Consider the following 15654-nt stretch of genomic DNA (forward strand, 5'->3'; position numbering starts at 1 on the left):
CCGGAGAGGAGGGGAGGGGCCCCAGCTGCCAGGAAGCAGCGGCCTGGCGGATCTTGCAGGTGAGGTTGCACACAGGAGGAAGATGTGGCTGCAGACAGGGAAGGTGACACCGGGCAAGTCTTTCCATGAAATGAAAGGACAAAAGCGTGCTCTAGTCATTTTCAGGGAATGACTAGCTGGCCTCATTGACAGGTGTGTCTTCATTGGAAAAGTGAGGCTGGCTCCTGGGCTGAGCTGCCCTGGGGAATGCAGGTGGGTCTGGGCCCGAGATGCCATGTCCCCTGGCATCTACATGGCGTGAGGCTTCATGTCTGGCCACGTCCCCAGCTGGGCTGGGGCCTCAGGGCCTGGCATAGATTGTGCCTGGTCCCCTGCTCACCCATCTCTTCTCTTTTGTGTTTCCTCAGAAGACAGGTGCCCCTGGAAGGTCTTAGGTGGCAGACAGCCCGTCGGGAGTCAGACGGTCACGGGCACACGGGGCCCCGACGCAGGCCTGGGGGCCGTGAGCGCCACAGACCTCAGGGAGAGCGCAGGGCCCCCTTTGGCCCCACCAACCAAGCGCCACTGCCGCTCGCTGTCAGAGCCGGATGGGCTGGCCCGCTGCCGCTCCCCCTGGCGCCCCGGAGGCTCCAAGGTCTGGACGCCGGTGTCCAAGAGGCGGTGCCACAGCGGCGGGAGCGCCACCCCGCAGGAAAGCCTGGGGCCCGGCCCCACCTTGCCCCCTGGAACCCAGCTGCCCTGGGCCAGCAGCGGCCACACAGATGGCTGTGAGAGCGGCCCGTGCCCCCCCTGGTGGCGCCGCCTGTCCCTGTCCCAGGAGCACCTGGCGGGACTGGGCACAGCCCTGGCGTCCACCAGCAGCAGCCGCTCGTCCACACCCGAGCTGGGCCGGCGGCTGGGCCTGCTGCGATGTCGCTCACAGCCTTGTGTGCTAGTCGGGAGGAGATGGCGGCGCCGGCGAGAGGAGCGCACTCGCTGGCCGCGCCCGTCCTTGGACTTTCTGAAAATGACCCGGGTGAGGCTCGTCTTGTTTCCTGTGTGCCCGGCCGGTGGCACTGGTCCGGTAGTCTCCGCCCCTCTGCGGGAGCCCAGCGGCCTGGGGACGCGCTCTGGGCCTGGCAGGGCCTAAGGCTGCTGCGTCCCCTGCACCAGCTCCTGTGGCCATGCCGTCTGCCTGTCTGGGTGGGGTGCTCACCCTGTGTGCATGTGTGTGCTTGTGCGTGCATGTGTGCATGTGTGTGTACGTGTGTGTGTGCTTGTGTGTGTGCTTGTGCGTGTAGATGTGTCAGGATCCTGGCCTCACGTGTCCCCATGGCTCTCGGGGCCCCTGCCCTCCCTGGAGCGGGTTGGCCATGACCACCTTTTGGTGTGGGGAGCCGCGGAGCAGAGCGGTGAGCTGGGGGGCAGGACGGGGCAGACTTAAGTGGGATTCAGCAGGCAGGGGGGCAGGGCGGCTAGAAGCAGGAGGGCAGGGTACAGCATCGGGTGGGGAGCTGAATCTGGCGGCCCCAAGGAGACAAAGCCCAGGAGATATGAAGCCTGCTTGTCTGTCCTTTATAGAGAGCAAGCAAGATAGCATGAGCACATGAGGGGTATGGGGGCGGGTGTGGGGGGGCGCAGAGGGAAAAGAAGAGAGAATCTCTAGCAGATGCCCCTGCTGAGCTCAGAGCCTGACTCGGGACTCACACCCTGAGATCCTGACCTGAGCCAAAACTGAGAGTCAGACGCTCAACCAACTGAGCCCCAGGTGCCCTGCTTGTCTTTCTAAAATATTTTCTGTCATTGTTGGTAGATTGCTGGGTGTTCCCTGCCCCCCGCATCCTCGAGGGCCCCTGTGCTGGCCCCTGGTTTGGAGAGCCCCTCTGCCCGAGTCCCCAGCCTCACCGTCCTGTTGCCTTGCTTTACCTGTGTAGCAGCCCTCAAGGAGTCCATGCGGCTTCATGCTCAGCGGGGCGGCTCTGCTCTGTCCCCCATTCGCTCTCACTCCGCGGGGCTGTGTCTCCTGCCGGCTCAACACGCCTTATGAGCCACTTCCCAGCCATCACATGCTGTTTGCTGGGGGCTCACTGGGATGCCATCTGGGCCTGGGATGTGTGTGGAGGTGAGCGGACCCGCACATGCCATGTCTCTGGGGCAATCTGCCGGGGCTTCCTGAATTGATGTGTTTCTGGGAAGTGGCATTGCATTTAAGGTGTCAATTTGGGGCACAAAGTTGCTCATTGTATCTTTTAGGGCTTTTAAAATGTTTGGTGCATTGGTAGCTCTTTTATTTCTGATGTTTTGAATAATTAAATGTAAACAGATAGAGGCGTCGTGAGCCGTTGTGGTAGCTGATGGACATGTCCCATGGTGACCTGGGGGATGGAGGCCATCTCTGAGCCCAGTCCTCGGTCCTGCTGCAGCCCTGTCCCTCCCCAGCTCCTGGCCGCCCCTGGTTATGGTCTCTCAGTGTGCCGTTCATGGTCAGGGCACACTGTCAGCCCGTGTTTCCACTTACACTGCCTCTGTGCCGGGCATGCAGCCTCCTGCCCACAGGTCTCTGGTCTGCAGATGCTGACAGGGGTCTGACAGTTGGTGCCCCTCTGACACTGGCTGCCGTCAGTGCAGACCTTGCAAGCTGAGGGCTCAGCCTCACAAGACCACCCCTCCTTCAGATGCCTCCTGTACCTCCCACCCACTGTCTACAAATCAGGGTTCCCACGACCTCCTGCTCAAGCTGCAGAACTGCGGGAAGCACCCAAACTAACTCATGACCCATTTATCATGAAGGACACAACTCAAGATCATCCAGACCAAAGAGACTCACCCTCAAAGAGGTGAGGGGCAGGAGGTGCAGAGCTCCCACCCGCCTAGTCCTCAGACGTGCTCCCCAACCTGGGAGCCCTCCCGCTCCCCCCCATCCCCTGTGCGGGGGTGTTTTATGGAGGCTCCACTGCCCAGATGTGACTTTTGAGATCGCTGGCCACTGAGATGGACCACCTCTCTATCCCCTCTCTGTCCCTGGGGGTGGGGGTGGGGGACTTAAAGTCCAACCCACTAAGCCTGGTGTGGTCATTCCGTCCACTGCCCCATCCCAAAGCTGGCTAGGAGTCCCCAGGGGTTATGTTAGTGTAAACCCAGGTGTAGTTGAATGGGGCTCATTACGAATCACAAAAGACACCGCTCACCCCATCACTCAGGAAGTTCTAAGGGTTTGGGTGGTAGGAACCAGGAATGGCCAAAGGCTAAACCCATACCTCTTGCTGTGTCAGCAGGAATCTGGGAAGGTCAGTTGTCTTAACCGGACAAAGAGGTGGAAGCAGCAGCTGAGCTGTTAAGGGCTAAGTGGCCAGGTTTGGTGACTCTGATGTTTTGGACGAGACCTATGGGTTTCTCTCGGGTGCAGTGTTCACCTAGATGTCTTCTACAAGTGGGATGGACACTCATTTGTGGTCAACATACAACGGAAGGGAGCAGAAGACTTAAAAACACTTTTGGAAGTGTGGATGTGACCCTTGAGCACTGGAGGACAGGAAGTGTGTAGGTGGCTGGGGGTGGGCTACTGGGGGCTTGCGTGGAGGTGGGTAGGGGCCGCCAGGTTCTGGGGGTGGCTGGGGTTATGTGTGGGAGCAGGTGGGGGCCGCCAGGCTCTGGGGGTGAAAGTGCAGGGCAGGCAGGGGCTGCTGGGGTCTGGGGGCACAGATGGGTGGGCAGGGGCCACCAGGCTCTGTGAGACGCATGTGGGGCGGACAGGGGCTGCTGGTCTCTGGGGGGCGTGCATGGGAGGTGGGCATAGGCCACCGCCCTCTGGCTGCCGCTGGGGGTACAGAGGCCCCAAGCATTGCCAGGGGCCGCATGTGTGCCCTGACATCTTGTGCACCCTGATGTGCTTTGCTGCTGGGGGCAGGGGTCCCTAAGAAGCATGTTGCCAGTTGTGGGAAATGGGCACATCCTGTCAGGTTCGTGGCTGGAGACCCTGAATGTTCCCTTCTCTTGAGGTTTTGCATGTACACAAGGCTTCTCAGAACCGGCCTGGGCAAAGCGCCATGGGGGAAACTGAGGCAGGACATGGCAGGGTTTGGATGGCTGTCCCCGGGGCCCGCCTTCGGATGCGTCTATTGTCCATGTGAAGGTGCGGCTATGAGCAGGGACGGGAGCCTTTCGGTGGCTCTCACATCCTTGCTGTGTGTGTGTGCCATGGTCTGATGCTCCTGACATCAGCAGGCCACTTTTGTGCGCTTGAAGCCGGGGGGCGAAAGGGTTGGGGGAGGGTAAGAATGTGGGACCTTTGACTGCAGGCCGACACTGAGCAGCCCACTGCACTGCCCCCTGAGGGGCATGACCCACATGGCGGGGTCACCCAGCAGCCCCTGAGGCTTGGCTCTGGGCCACCCTCCTCTGGGCCCAGCAGGGCCTGAGGCTTGGCTTTGGTCAGCGAGGAGGGGACACTGGCTAATCCTTGTTCTGGGTAAGCGACTGTTTCCACAGGAAAACGTAAAGAGTTTTTAATTTTTATTGGCAAAGTTAGGTTTCAAAGTTGAAATTAAAACATCATTATAGAAAATGTGCAGATAGTCATGGTTTCAACCGAGTATAGGAACAGGTGCTGTTTTTTTTTGTTTTGTTTTTGTTTTTGCCTTTGTTTTTATGAAATTGTGTGTTTTCAGGGTTTTCAGAAGCCTTTTTGATGTGCAGGACATTCTGAGCCATCTATGGCGTGATCGCAGAACTGCTCCAGCCTGTAACTTGGATGTGTGGCTCCCTGCCTCTGGGTCAGCGTAGCCTCCATGGCAGACTCAGCCCCCGAGGAGGGCAGGTGTAGTCAGGTGGGGCAGACGGAAGAATGCACACACTTCTGTTGCCTGGAGCCATGTGCCAGTCTGTGGCACGTGGCATGTGTGGCACGTGCCGTAGCTTATTGGTCACCTGTGGCTTTCTATCACTTTGTCATCTGTGATGTTGGTTCCTTCTTTATTTTTGTTATACCTAGTACTTTAGGGGTTTTGGCAGGGACTCTAGCTGCGACTTCGTGAGGGTCCCCTCATGAGGACAAGGGAACCAACTCTCAGCCTGAGTGGACAGCTGGGTGGTGACTTATGGCATCTCGTCCTAAAGTCCCTGGATAGGTTGTTGAACGAGACAGCTGTGAAAGAGAAAACAGCTGGCAAGCAGTGGGTGGCCTGGGTTTGAACACACGGAGGTGTTCATGAACTTTCCACGCCCGCCTAGACAAGGGTGGGCAGAGGCCAGAGCCCCTGCAGGGCGGAGGAGGAACACCCCGTCCTCCGGATCAGGCAGTGTAGGGGTGGCTGGTGGGGGGCTGCCCAGGGACACATGGGTGAGTGGGTCCTGCAGGCGGAGTGACCCCTGGTTCTTCAGGCTGTTGTGGTTACTGGAGACCTGGAACTTATTGAACAGACCATGGCATCCATGGCCCGAGAGTCAGGGACTCAGTTGCCATCCTGTGCCTGGAGTCACATCTTGTCTGCTCCAGCAGGCTTGCTGCAGCACTCCCTGGGGGCTCGCAGCAGAAGGGGCACTGGAGAATGTGCGGGTCTGCAACTGTCACCACTCTCCACGAGGCACAGCCAGCGAGGTGTGTCGGCGCATATGTGTGCACGGGGGCAGGGGGTCCTTCCTCTGCCACCCACTGGTATCTGGGGTGGGCAGGCCGGGCTGTGTTGGGACGCCTGCAGTGTGGGGCTTGTCCTCCATCTGCTTAGCGGCTGTTCCTGCCCCATGTGCGAGTCTCAGTTTGAAAATTTGATCCTTTCATTTACGCATTAGCATTGGGGTGTCACATCTGCTATCCTTTAACTTTTCTCCTTTCCTTGCTCCGTTAGCAGGTTATTTTGTTACTTACAGTTAGATGAGAGGCGAGGCTATGAGCACTGCACCGCTCTATGGGCAGAGGGATGTTGTTACCCTTGTGGTGACAGCAGGCCCAGGGTCACACTCTGGTCCCCACTTTATAGTCAGTGCTGGGGTCAGAGGTGGGCGCCGGGGTTCGGTGTCAGGTGTGGGTACTGGAGTTAGGTGTGGGTGCCGGGGTCAGGTGTGGGCGCCAGGGTCATGTGTCAGGTGTGGGCTGTGGGCTCAAGGGTCAGATGTCAATGGTGGGGTCAGGTGTGGGCACCAGGGTCCAGAGCAGACGCTAGGGTCAGGCATGGGTGCCAGGTCAGGCACAGTGTGGGACACACAGGCCCAATGGCTGGGGCACTGGGAGTGTGCAGCTCCTGGGCATGAGGTGGGGGGAAGGTTGTGAGAGTGGGTGCCCATCAGGCCACTGCAGGCTTCTCCTGTGGGGTCAGCACAGATCTTTGAGTGGTGACGGGAGCGTCCCCAGAGGCCCCAGGCAGCCCAGTTCGTGCTCTGTTGGTGATGTGGGTGGGAGGTGCCCAGGTGTGTGTGTCGTCCAGCTCTGCACTGGCCCTCTCCACACATGTGGACACCTTTCCTTGCTGTGGTGTTATTTGGGGGGGCAGCTTCTTGGGTGGAGCCTGCCAGTGGGGGAGGTTTGGGAGACTGAGTGAATCCAAAAGTATTTCTGTCCTGCTCTCTGTGGAGCAGTTCCTTTGGGCTCAGGGGGCACTGCTGGCTGCCTTCTGGGCCAGTGCTGCTGTGAGGCAGGTGGTGCGGCTCAGACTTCCTCTCTGCCCTTTGCACTCTGGGGCTTCTGGGTGACAGACCTGGTGTGTCTGTTTTATGGACGGTGCCGTGTGCAGGGCTGCATCAGTTAGTTTCCTGGATTGTGGAGTGGGGGATTGGGTCGGCGTGCACATTCACCGGCCCTCCCTGCCTTGGTGCCTGCAGCCTCCAGGACCCCAGCTGTCCAGACGTCGGGGCTCCTGCAGGCCATGGATTCCCTGCTTGTCCCGCTTCAGGGCTGGAGCCCTGTCTCCGGGGATGCTGGCAGTGGACTTGGGTTTGGGGCTGTTTCTCACCCTGTGCTGCCTGCTCCTCCATACCATCCTCTCTGGTTTCCAGCCTCACTTGTCTTCCCTGTTAGAGGCCACGGATATTCTGTGACACTTCATGTCAGTTGGGTTTTGGACCACAGTCTCTGTCTTGTGGGTGTGGCCCTCTGGCCTGAGGTTTTTGGGGGTGACCTGAGTCTCCCACATGCTGGGAGCGCCCATGTCCCCATCTCTCTGAGTTTGCTGTGGGGTCAGGTTCCATGGAGAACACATTTGGTCCCCACCAGGGCAGGCTGGGAGCTGATGGGACCGGGCTCTGTGCTCAGGGTGTAGATGTCCGCCGGGCATCTGTTTGCCCATGTTGTCCCTCACCCCTGTGCTGGCCCGTAAGTGGGGGCAGGGTCGAGGGATCCCATTGCTTCCCAGCCAGCTTCCTCATTCCAGCCCTCTCACCCAACACACTCAGACACACTCAGCACCCCGCACACACGTATACCTGCTGGTGTACACCCCATGTGTGATGTGGACCTTCAAAGCCCTGCAGGCCTCGGTGGCTTGAGCCAGGCCAGCCTCCTCCCTCAGCTGGCTGAGGCCGGCACTCGGGTTTGCCACGTGGGTTCATGTGGGGCATCTTGTTGCTGGGCGTCTGTATCTCTCTCCACAGCCGGAGCCCTGGTTGGACCAGTGCTCATGGGTGCTGGGCTCCGGGTGCCTGCAGGCAGCTGGGTCCCCCCAACTGGGGCTCTTCTTCGGCCCTGTCCTTCAGGATGGCTGGGGCCCTGTGGGGCCCATGGACAGGGTCTGGTCTGGCTGAGCAGAGGCGCGAGGAGCTCCCACCCGTGGCTGAGGCTGTGCCGTCCAGGAGTGCAGGTCCGCATACTGTGGTTTGGAGATGGCTTGACACCTCAGTGGGTGCCCATGGGACTGGCTGTTTCCTGGAAAGTCCTTGAAGGGAACTTGGGATGGCTTATGGGCGCCTCTCTGTTCCTCTTCAGAGTCTCGCTGCTTAGCAGGTGCTGGGACGTTGGCTTGGGGTGGTGGAGGCACTGGGCACCGGCTCGTACCCCCAGGAGGTCAGGGCCTGGCTCTGGGGCTGCGGCATCCCTGCAGATGACACACAAGCTGGGCGACCCTTTCAAATTGAGAACCCCTCATTTATTATTAAAGTCTTGACCTTCGACTTTGGAAAAAACATAGTTTATGTTCATCTGCTTTCGTGGGTGACCTGAAACTAGAGTGACAATAGCAGTGGCGGGACTGTCCAGGCAGAAGGTCACATGTGGCCACGTGGCCCCAGCCACCCCGAGGGGGCCTTATAGCCTGGCTTCCCGTCGTCCCCAGTGTTATGTGGGGGTGCACCCCGGGCACGTGGCTGATGCCGAATATGGGTCATAGCTCTGCGTGTGTGGCTTCATCAGCGGCCGCTACGTCTCCCAGGCAGCCTGAGTGGTCATGCACAGAGCCTGCCGCTTTCCAGCTGCCACCCATGGGTGGGCTCCCAGCGCAGCGACAGAGGACCTCTCTGCAGCGGTCCTTCTGCCAATGTCCAGCCACTGCTGGCTCGTGTGTGTGCCATGGGGTTGGGGGCCACGCAAGGGCCCAGCCAGGCTGCAGAGACAGGCCGTGTCCTCAAGGACTGACCCTCACGATCACATCCACCTCAATTTGAATAAAGAAGTTATTTCGTGAGCCCTTGTTCTGTGAGCAGAGTGTATGACCAGTTGCATCTTTAAGGATTGAATTGTTAGAATTTTACTTTTCTGTGGCTTAAATATTATAGAACAACAAGGAAAGTCTGACTGTTTCCTAGAGCCAAATAGTTTCCTTTTTTTTTCTTAAAGATTTTATTTATTTATTTCACAGACAGAGATCACAAGTAGACAGAGAGGCAGGCAGAGGGGGAGAGAGGAGGATGCAGGCTTGCCGCTGAGCAGAGAGCCCGATGCGGGGCTTGATCTTAGGACTCTGAGATCATGACCTGAGCTGAAGGCAGAGGCTTTCATCCACTGGGCCACCCAGGCACCCCCAAATAGTTTCCTTAAAAGTGCTGATTTCAAAGAGGATTTCTACTCTCCTAAGGGGCAAGCGTTTATTTACTTGAATTCATGGTGGGACTGTTTCTAGGAAATTTTCTAGCCAAGGAGATGGTCTGTTAGGAGGCAGGTCCTGGCTCTGGAAGGTTTGGGACTTGGCTGCGTGGCATTGTTTCAGCTTGTGCTCTGGGCTCCCAGATGTAGGTGCCGGGGCCCCGGTGAGAGTGCGGGAACGGCTGCATCCCCAGGACCCACCCCCCTCTGTGTCCTGCAGGTGACCTTCAGGGACCCTGAACCACGTGCTGACCCCTGTGTGGGGGCGGCCCAGAGGGGAGCCTGACTCCAGAGTCGCTGAGGTCACAGCTGGGCAGATGGGAGGCTTCTCCAGCCTAGGGGTTGGCACACGGCAGACCCCATACAGGTGCTGCCCCAGAATGCAGGGCTGGGAGTTCGGGGCGAGGCCAGGAGGTGGTGTTGGTGTTGGGGAGACGGGGGCCTGACTGGGCCAAGGGGGCTGCTGTTGTGTGTGGTCTGGAGGTGGGCCGTGGCTAGGCGTGAAGGGGAGGAGGCCAGTACACGCTCCCAGTTCCTGGGTTAGGAACCCTAGCAGGGCTGGGTGGCCTGCTGGATCTTAGGGCCCTTGTGGAGTAGCTGAGGTATGTGTGTGGGGTGTGCCACTTGAGTGGACAGGGCTCTATTTGCAGCTGGGGAAGAGTGCTGTTGTTGGACAGGATGGTTCTGGGCGCCTCTGTCTCTAACAGCACGGGGAAGATTTGGCTGGAGATTCGAGGCAGTGCCGGCCCATCTGGGGAGTGGGTCTCAGTGGTGCAGCTTCCTGGGTCAGCACTGGAGGCCTGTCACTCTGGGAAGGCTTGAATGTGGTGTGTGGGTGACACGCAGGGAACCCAAGATGCTTTATGTGAATGGGGGGATCTGTTCCTGGGTCACTGGGACACTGCCTCACTGGGACACTGCCTCCTGTGTAACCCTGTGAAATGCTTTTAAGCCTGTATCTTTTCTGTTGCAGACTTTAAAAAATTCAAAAAGCCTTTGCTCCCTTGATTATGAAGATGAAGAGGAGGATGACAGCCAGGGGAAGCTGGCCCCGTATGACCCACATGGCCTCATGGGTGTCGTCACGCCTGGCTCCAGCCCATGGAGCGTGCACCCCAGCCCCTGCTGCACTGGCCCTGGCCCCTGGGCCTCTTGGGAGCCCGTGGCCGCTGAGGGTGAGGGCGGCAGCGGTGGGGACCCCAGTGATGGGGATAGCGCGGGGGAGGAGGGCACCTTTCCTCCTGGCCGCGGCGAGCTGGACCTGGGGCAGATCGAGAGCAACTGACCCCAGGTGGGCGGGGCAGGGGTCTGGGCTGGCAATGGACAGAAGCTGGGCTACGCAGAACTTTGAACAATAGGTTTAATTTTTATCTAGTCTTTCCTAAAGAAGTATTTTGGATTTTTATGGCTGTTACAGTTCTGGAGAAAGCTGTTCTATTTTGAATGAGTTTTTGGAAGGGCGTTCTATGAAATGGGAGCTGCGGGCTGATGGTAGAGTGGGCGGGTGTCCCTTTTCTGAAACCCCTGCCATGCAGGGCACGGGGGGCCGTGGGTGCTGCCTGGCCCACCACGGCCAGTTTTCTGCCGGCTCTTCAGAGCTTGGACGGTGGTCTGATTTCAATAAAAGGAGTTTGTTTCCCCACGTTTGTTTCTGGCTGAAAGCCGTCGGGCCTTGAGCCTGTGGGTCTCACACAGCACAGGAATTTCATTTAATGAAATGGGGGATTTCTGCCCAAGACACTGACCTCAGGAGGTTTGAGTAGGAGGGTATGGTTTGTGGTAGTGAAAGAAAACACTGATAACCTTTGGAGACATTTTCTTGATTTATTCACGCCAAAGAACATTTCCCAAGGTCACAGCCATTCACAGCGGCTACCGTCCCTGGTGCAGATATAGATGGAAGGTGCCAGTCTGCAGGACGCTGAGCTTTCTGGGGCCTGCCTGCCAGCCCATTCTCTGCAGGATGGGGGGTCCTTTGGCCCATTGACCTGGCTGCGTGGATATGTCCCACCACACCGGGGCTGACACGTGCATTCGCGGAAGTCGGAAGTGGCCATTATGGCTTCTCCAATGACTGTGGAAGAACTCTTTTCCTCCCACCCTGGGTTGCAGTCTGAGGGTCCCTGAGACTCTGGGAGTGCTCAGTTCATCTTGTTTGCTCCCTGGAGGGCCTCCTGAGGGAGCAGGCACTCTGAGTCTCAGCAGTTGTGCTCTGGCCATATGGGTGCAGAAAGCTGCCTGTGTTTTGTTCTAGAACAGTCCACTTGTCCAGTTAGTGGCTCTCAACCATGGGGGAGTTTAGAAAACATTGGCATCTGGGCTCCTCTGGGGTGTTGCCTGCACGGGATGGGGACGGGAGCTGTTGGGAGGTATCCGGGTTTAACCCAAAGAGGAGAGAGAGATGATGCAGGTGTGGCAGAGCTGTCCTCCCTGCCCTAGGACAACGAGTCACCCTTGGTCCTCAGTGGTCTCTGGGGCTGACAGACCTTTGGCCACGTGTGGTCTGGAGTGGGATCAGAGCCAGCAGGACACCTGCAATGCCAAGTAACTTTTGGGGTCATGCTGGTGCCCACGGGTGTCATCGGCGTCCCCAGAGCCAGCACCTCGCCAGGCAGGAGGGGGAGGGGCCCAGAGAGCCCCTGGGACCAGTAGGCAGGCCCTTGGTGGGCATGTGACTTGGGTCTCGGGTTCACTGCACTGGATTTCCAACACAGCTGCCAGATTCTACCCTGGGAGGTTGTGTTTGGGTTGAGTTTCTGGAGATGGGCTCTGTGTACTTACCTGCTTAGAGCCAGCAGTCCCCACTCAGAACTTTGCTCCAGGGTTGACCCATGGATCTGGTGGGGCGGGGCCCCTGTGCTGGCAGAGCCTGGCCACAGGGATATGGGGAGCAATGGGTGGGGGGAGATGGGAGGGGGCCTCGGGGGACAGCATGGAAGGGTACTGGGCTGCTAGAGGGCCTTCCCAGATGAGTCCTTGGCTGCTGCTGGCTGGGGGTCCTGGGCTGGGAAAGGATAGGAGAGCATCAGAGACAGAAGGTATGGACTGTGGGTGGGAGCAGGTCCAGGTGGACCCCAAACTGGGGACTTTTGGGACAGGCAGGGCGGGAGTGGAGGGTTCCTCACATCCAGCAGGCTGGGAGAGTGCCAACCGCTTGTCAGTGTCTAGCTCTGTGGAGGGGCAGACGGGATTGAGTGGGCAGGGGAGGGCCGGATCAGGTAAGGTCCTGCAGTGGCACGAGTGTGGACATGGCAGGGCCATTCGTCCCCTGCGCCATGGAGAAAGCTTGCTATCCCTGGTGCTGACCCTCCCAGAGTACAACTCTGGATCAGCCCAGTGTCCCCTCCTGTGGGGAGGTGGGCCGGCTTGGAGGGGCTCCCCAGCTCAGTCCCCCTGGAAGCAGCCCCTCATCTGGGGCTGCCCCCATCCCGGGGCTCCTGCTCTTCCCCTGAACCCTGTTCCCTCTCCTGGGCCCTCCCCAACTCCAGGCGTCCTAGGGCAGGGGGTGTTGGCTTCCAATAGGGTGCTAAGGCTGGGAGATGGGAGATGGGGCCTCTTGGCTGAGAAGCTGGACAGCAGCCCCCCTCCACTTGCCCTCACAGCCCAGGCTTCCTGTACCCTCTGTCCAAGGCCACATCCATCACCCTCCACACTCCCCCAGAGACACCCCCCCAACCTTGAGGGTTGGCCTCACTCTTGGGGCCAGTGCCTGCCCCCTCCCTTTGGCCTCAGTATGTCCCTGCTGAGCGACCTCCAGAAACCAGGCCAGGGAAGGCAGCCATTGGGGATGGGTGGGCCCTGAGCCCCCTGTCCACAGCCTCAGCCACCTATCTGCTGGCCTGTGCACGGGGCCCTCATGGCCCTGGTCATGGTCCTGGCCGACTATGCACCTGCCCGCCAGGCGGCTCAGGGGGCTCTGAGGGAGGAGGCATGGCCAGGGGCCTTGGCCATGATGGGCAGTGCTGGGGCCAATGGGGGCAGCGCTCTCATCCCTTGTTCTGGGTTTTCCCTCGCCACCTCTGCCTGAGTGCCAGTGCCCAGACCCTGCAGACCTTCTGCCTCCCTGCTGGTCGGAGCCAGGTGACAGAGGGCAGTGGTGGCCGGGTGCAGGTGTCTGCAGCTCTTGCCTTTCTACCCAGTGGGAGAGACGATGCTTTCACCTTCTGTGAAGGCATGGGTTGTGACCCCTTACCTGTCTGACCTCTGGGTGGAAGAGGACCCCTCCCGGAGGACCCTGCACCCCATGCGGCTCCCAATGGCCTCTTGACACCTGGCTAGGGACACAAATGCAGACCCCTTTGTGGAAACATCAGAGAACCAGGTCTCGGGCCCCCGTCTTGCTTGTTTGGCAGATGTTGCTAAATGACTGCCGGGCGCCAATACAGGCCTGGGGAGGCGAGGGACAGGTGCTGGTGTGGGCCTGGGGAGGAGGGACGGGTGCTGGCATGGGCCTGGAGAGATGAGGGATGGGCGCTGGCGCAGACCTGGGGAGGCAAAGGACTAGCACTGTCAGGAAGTCGGTTCCACCGCATGCACAGCTCTGGGAGGGGAGCAGCCTCGGGGCTCCAGGGTGGCCTGGGACTTGTGGGGAACAAGGGTCCAGATGCCCTGCCTAATGCACTATCTGAAGGTGGACAAAGACAGCCCATGAACCGAAGGGAAACCTACAAACTATTTCCAGAAGTTATATGCTGCAACAAAACCTGACAAAATTTCAAGCAGAAATCCACAAATCCGACCTAGCTGGAGGGTTTTATTCATCCCCTTGTAGCAATTAAGGGGACCCCAGAGGAAACAGTACGGATGTACAGGATTTGATCACCCAGCGGGTGAGCCCCAGCCTGTCAGCGGAGCCTCTAGCAAGGAGGTGGGTGCTGCCGGGACTCGGCCCTGGGGAGACCAGAAAGAAAATATCTGCGTAGTTCCAGGCACCGGTATCACACAGACTGTGTTTTCTTGCTCCAACAACAAAAAGCAAACAAAAGCTCATGTGTTTGGGAAATTTTAAAATGCACTTTATATAACTCATTGACCAAGGAAGGAATCAACGTACGGGTTAGACAATACTTAGAACTGAATGATCCTGAAAATGGTACACATACCAAAACTTGTTAAATATATCTTAGGTTGTAGAAGGAAGAATATCTAAAGCCTACATGATTATATTAGAAAAAATAAGAGTGGGAAGTGAGCCAGCCTAGCTTCCAACTGAAGAACGAGGCAGAAGTCAGCAAATGTCCTTGAAGGAAGTAAGTATTTTGGATTTTGAGGAGCGCAGGTGGTGTCTGTCCTTACCCCACTCCCTGATTTCATCCCTGCACTGTCATCTGCTGACCCCCAGTTGTGGGGAATGGAAGAGAAAAGCCAAAGGGAAAAGCGGGAGTGCGATCCTGAGAGCAGGCGATGAGAAGGCAGCTTGAGGAGACTGCTTTGCCAGACGGGATGCGGGGAGCTGCACCGGAAAGGGCTAGGGGCCAGATAGGTTGTCCTCGGTAGGTGGAGGAGCTGCTCAGGCCATGAGGAGAATGGGGCTGGTATGAGTGACGTGGAAGGCATGGACATGTTCCTAGAAGAAGGGCATCAACAGGTGAGTGGAGAAGAGAGGGGCGCCAGGGCTGGTCCTGGGCCATTCTGTGTGATGAGGAGCTGTGGTTCAACACCTTTCTGTGTGGAAAGCACCAGCACAGGCTGACTTTTAAGGCCAGTCTCGAGAAACATGCAAGTGTGACCCTGACATGGAATTGGACACAGGCAGGGATGAGGGTGGTGGGGCTGCTGATGGCCGACCACTGACCACTGTGACCACAATGGTGGAGAAGCCCTGGGGTGGGCCTCTGAGAGTCTCCTCTCCCTGCTCCCCTGCCCGCCCTTCTAGGTGGCTGGAGGCGACTGGGGCACCAGGGATGGAGCCCACAGGGCCCTGGGGAGCCTCAGCTGGGCCCGCCTAGGCAGTGGGCCCTGAGGGCACCCTTCCCACTTGCTCTCCTGCCGCCTGCACAGCCTCCCTTGTGTGTGAAGAAGTTCAGGGCACTCTCACTGTGCCCCAAGTTCAAGGTCATGGGCAAGCAGGGTTTGGCTCCTGCAGCCTTCATCCCCACCCTCCAGACTGGGGGAGGAGGCCCTGGTCCGCTCACAGGGGTGTCAGCCCGTGGAGCCAAGCTCCTCCCTCCCTCTCCCTGTGCCTGTGACCTTGGCCCCCAGCAGGGGCCAAGTCCTCTCGATTTCAGCCCTGGCGTTATGTCAGACAGGAAGCCTGACCCGATCCCCCAACGTCCAGTCACATGCTTTTTCTAATTGTCTGCAGCTGTGGATATGGCTTATTTAAGCCTTAAGTTACTTTTGTTAATTTATATTGTCCTAGAAAATGGCCCATTTCATCGAGATCTGACATGTTGGCTTGTCACTCTGCGCCTCTGCCCCCCTCCCCCTCCCTGTGCGTGGCCCTCGCGGCCCCACTTCTCCCACTCTCCCCCCGCGGCTGGAGGTTGCTTTATTTTGTTTCTTTATTTTGAGGACCGGCTCTTGGATTTACTGATGAGTTCTTCCATTTTTCTTGTTTCCAATTCATTAATTCGCCTTTATCTTTACCCCTCCTGCTCCCGTGGATTTACTTTATTGTTCCGTTTTCCCTCCTCATGTCGAATGTTTACGGTGTTTATTATCAGTCTTGC

The 15654-nt window shown here is 58.4% G+C and overlaps 1 protein-coding gene across 1 annotated transcript in view; it reads left to right on the forward strand.

The window, feature by feature from the left end:
* Positions 1–10629, forward strand: part of FAM53A (family with sequence similarity 53 member A) — a 30600-nt gene extending 19971 nt beyond the window's left edge. Inside the window, exons 4-5 of the mRNA XM_044267961.1 lie at positions 408–1015; positions 9957–10629. Coding sequence (XP_044123896.1) covers positions 408–1015; positions 9957–10268 — 920 coding nt within the window. The 3' untranslated portion in view covers positions 10269–10629. The remainder of the gene's footprint in view (positions 1–407; positions 1016–9956) is intronic.
* The last annotated feature ends 5025 nt before the right edge of the window (positions 10630–15654 follow it).

This window comes from Neovison vison, chromosome 11 (genome assembly GCF_020171115.1).
Source record: "Neovison vison isolate M4711 chromosome 11, ASM_NN_V1, whole genome shotgun sequence".
NCBI classification, from domain to species: Eukaryota; Metazoa; Chordata; class Mammalia; order Carnivora; family Mustelidae; genus Neogale; species Neogale vison.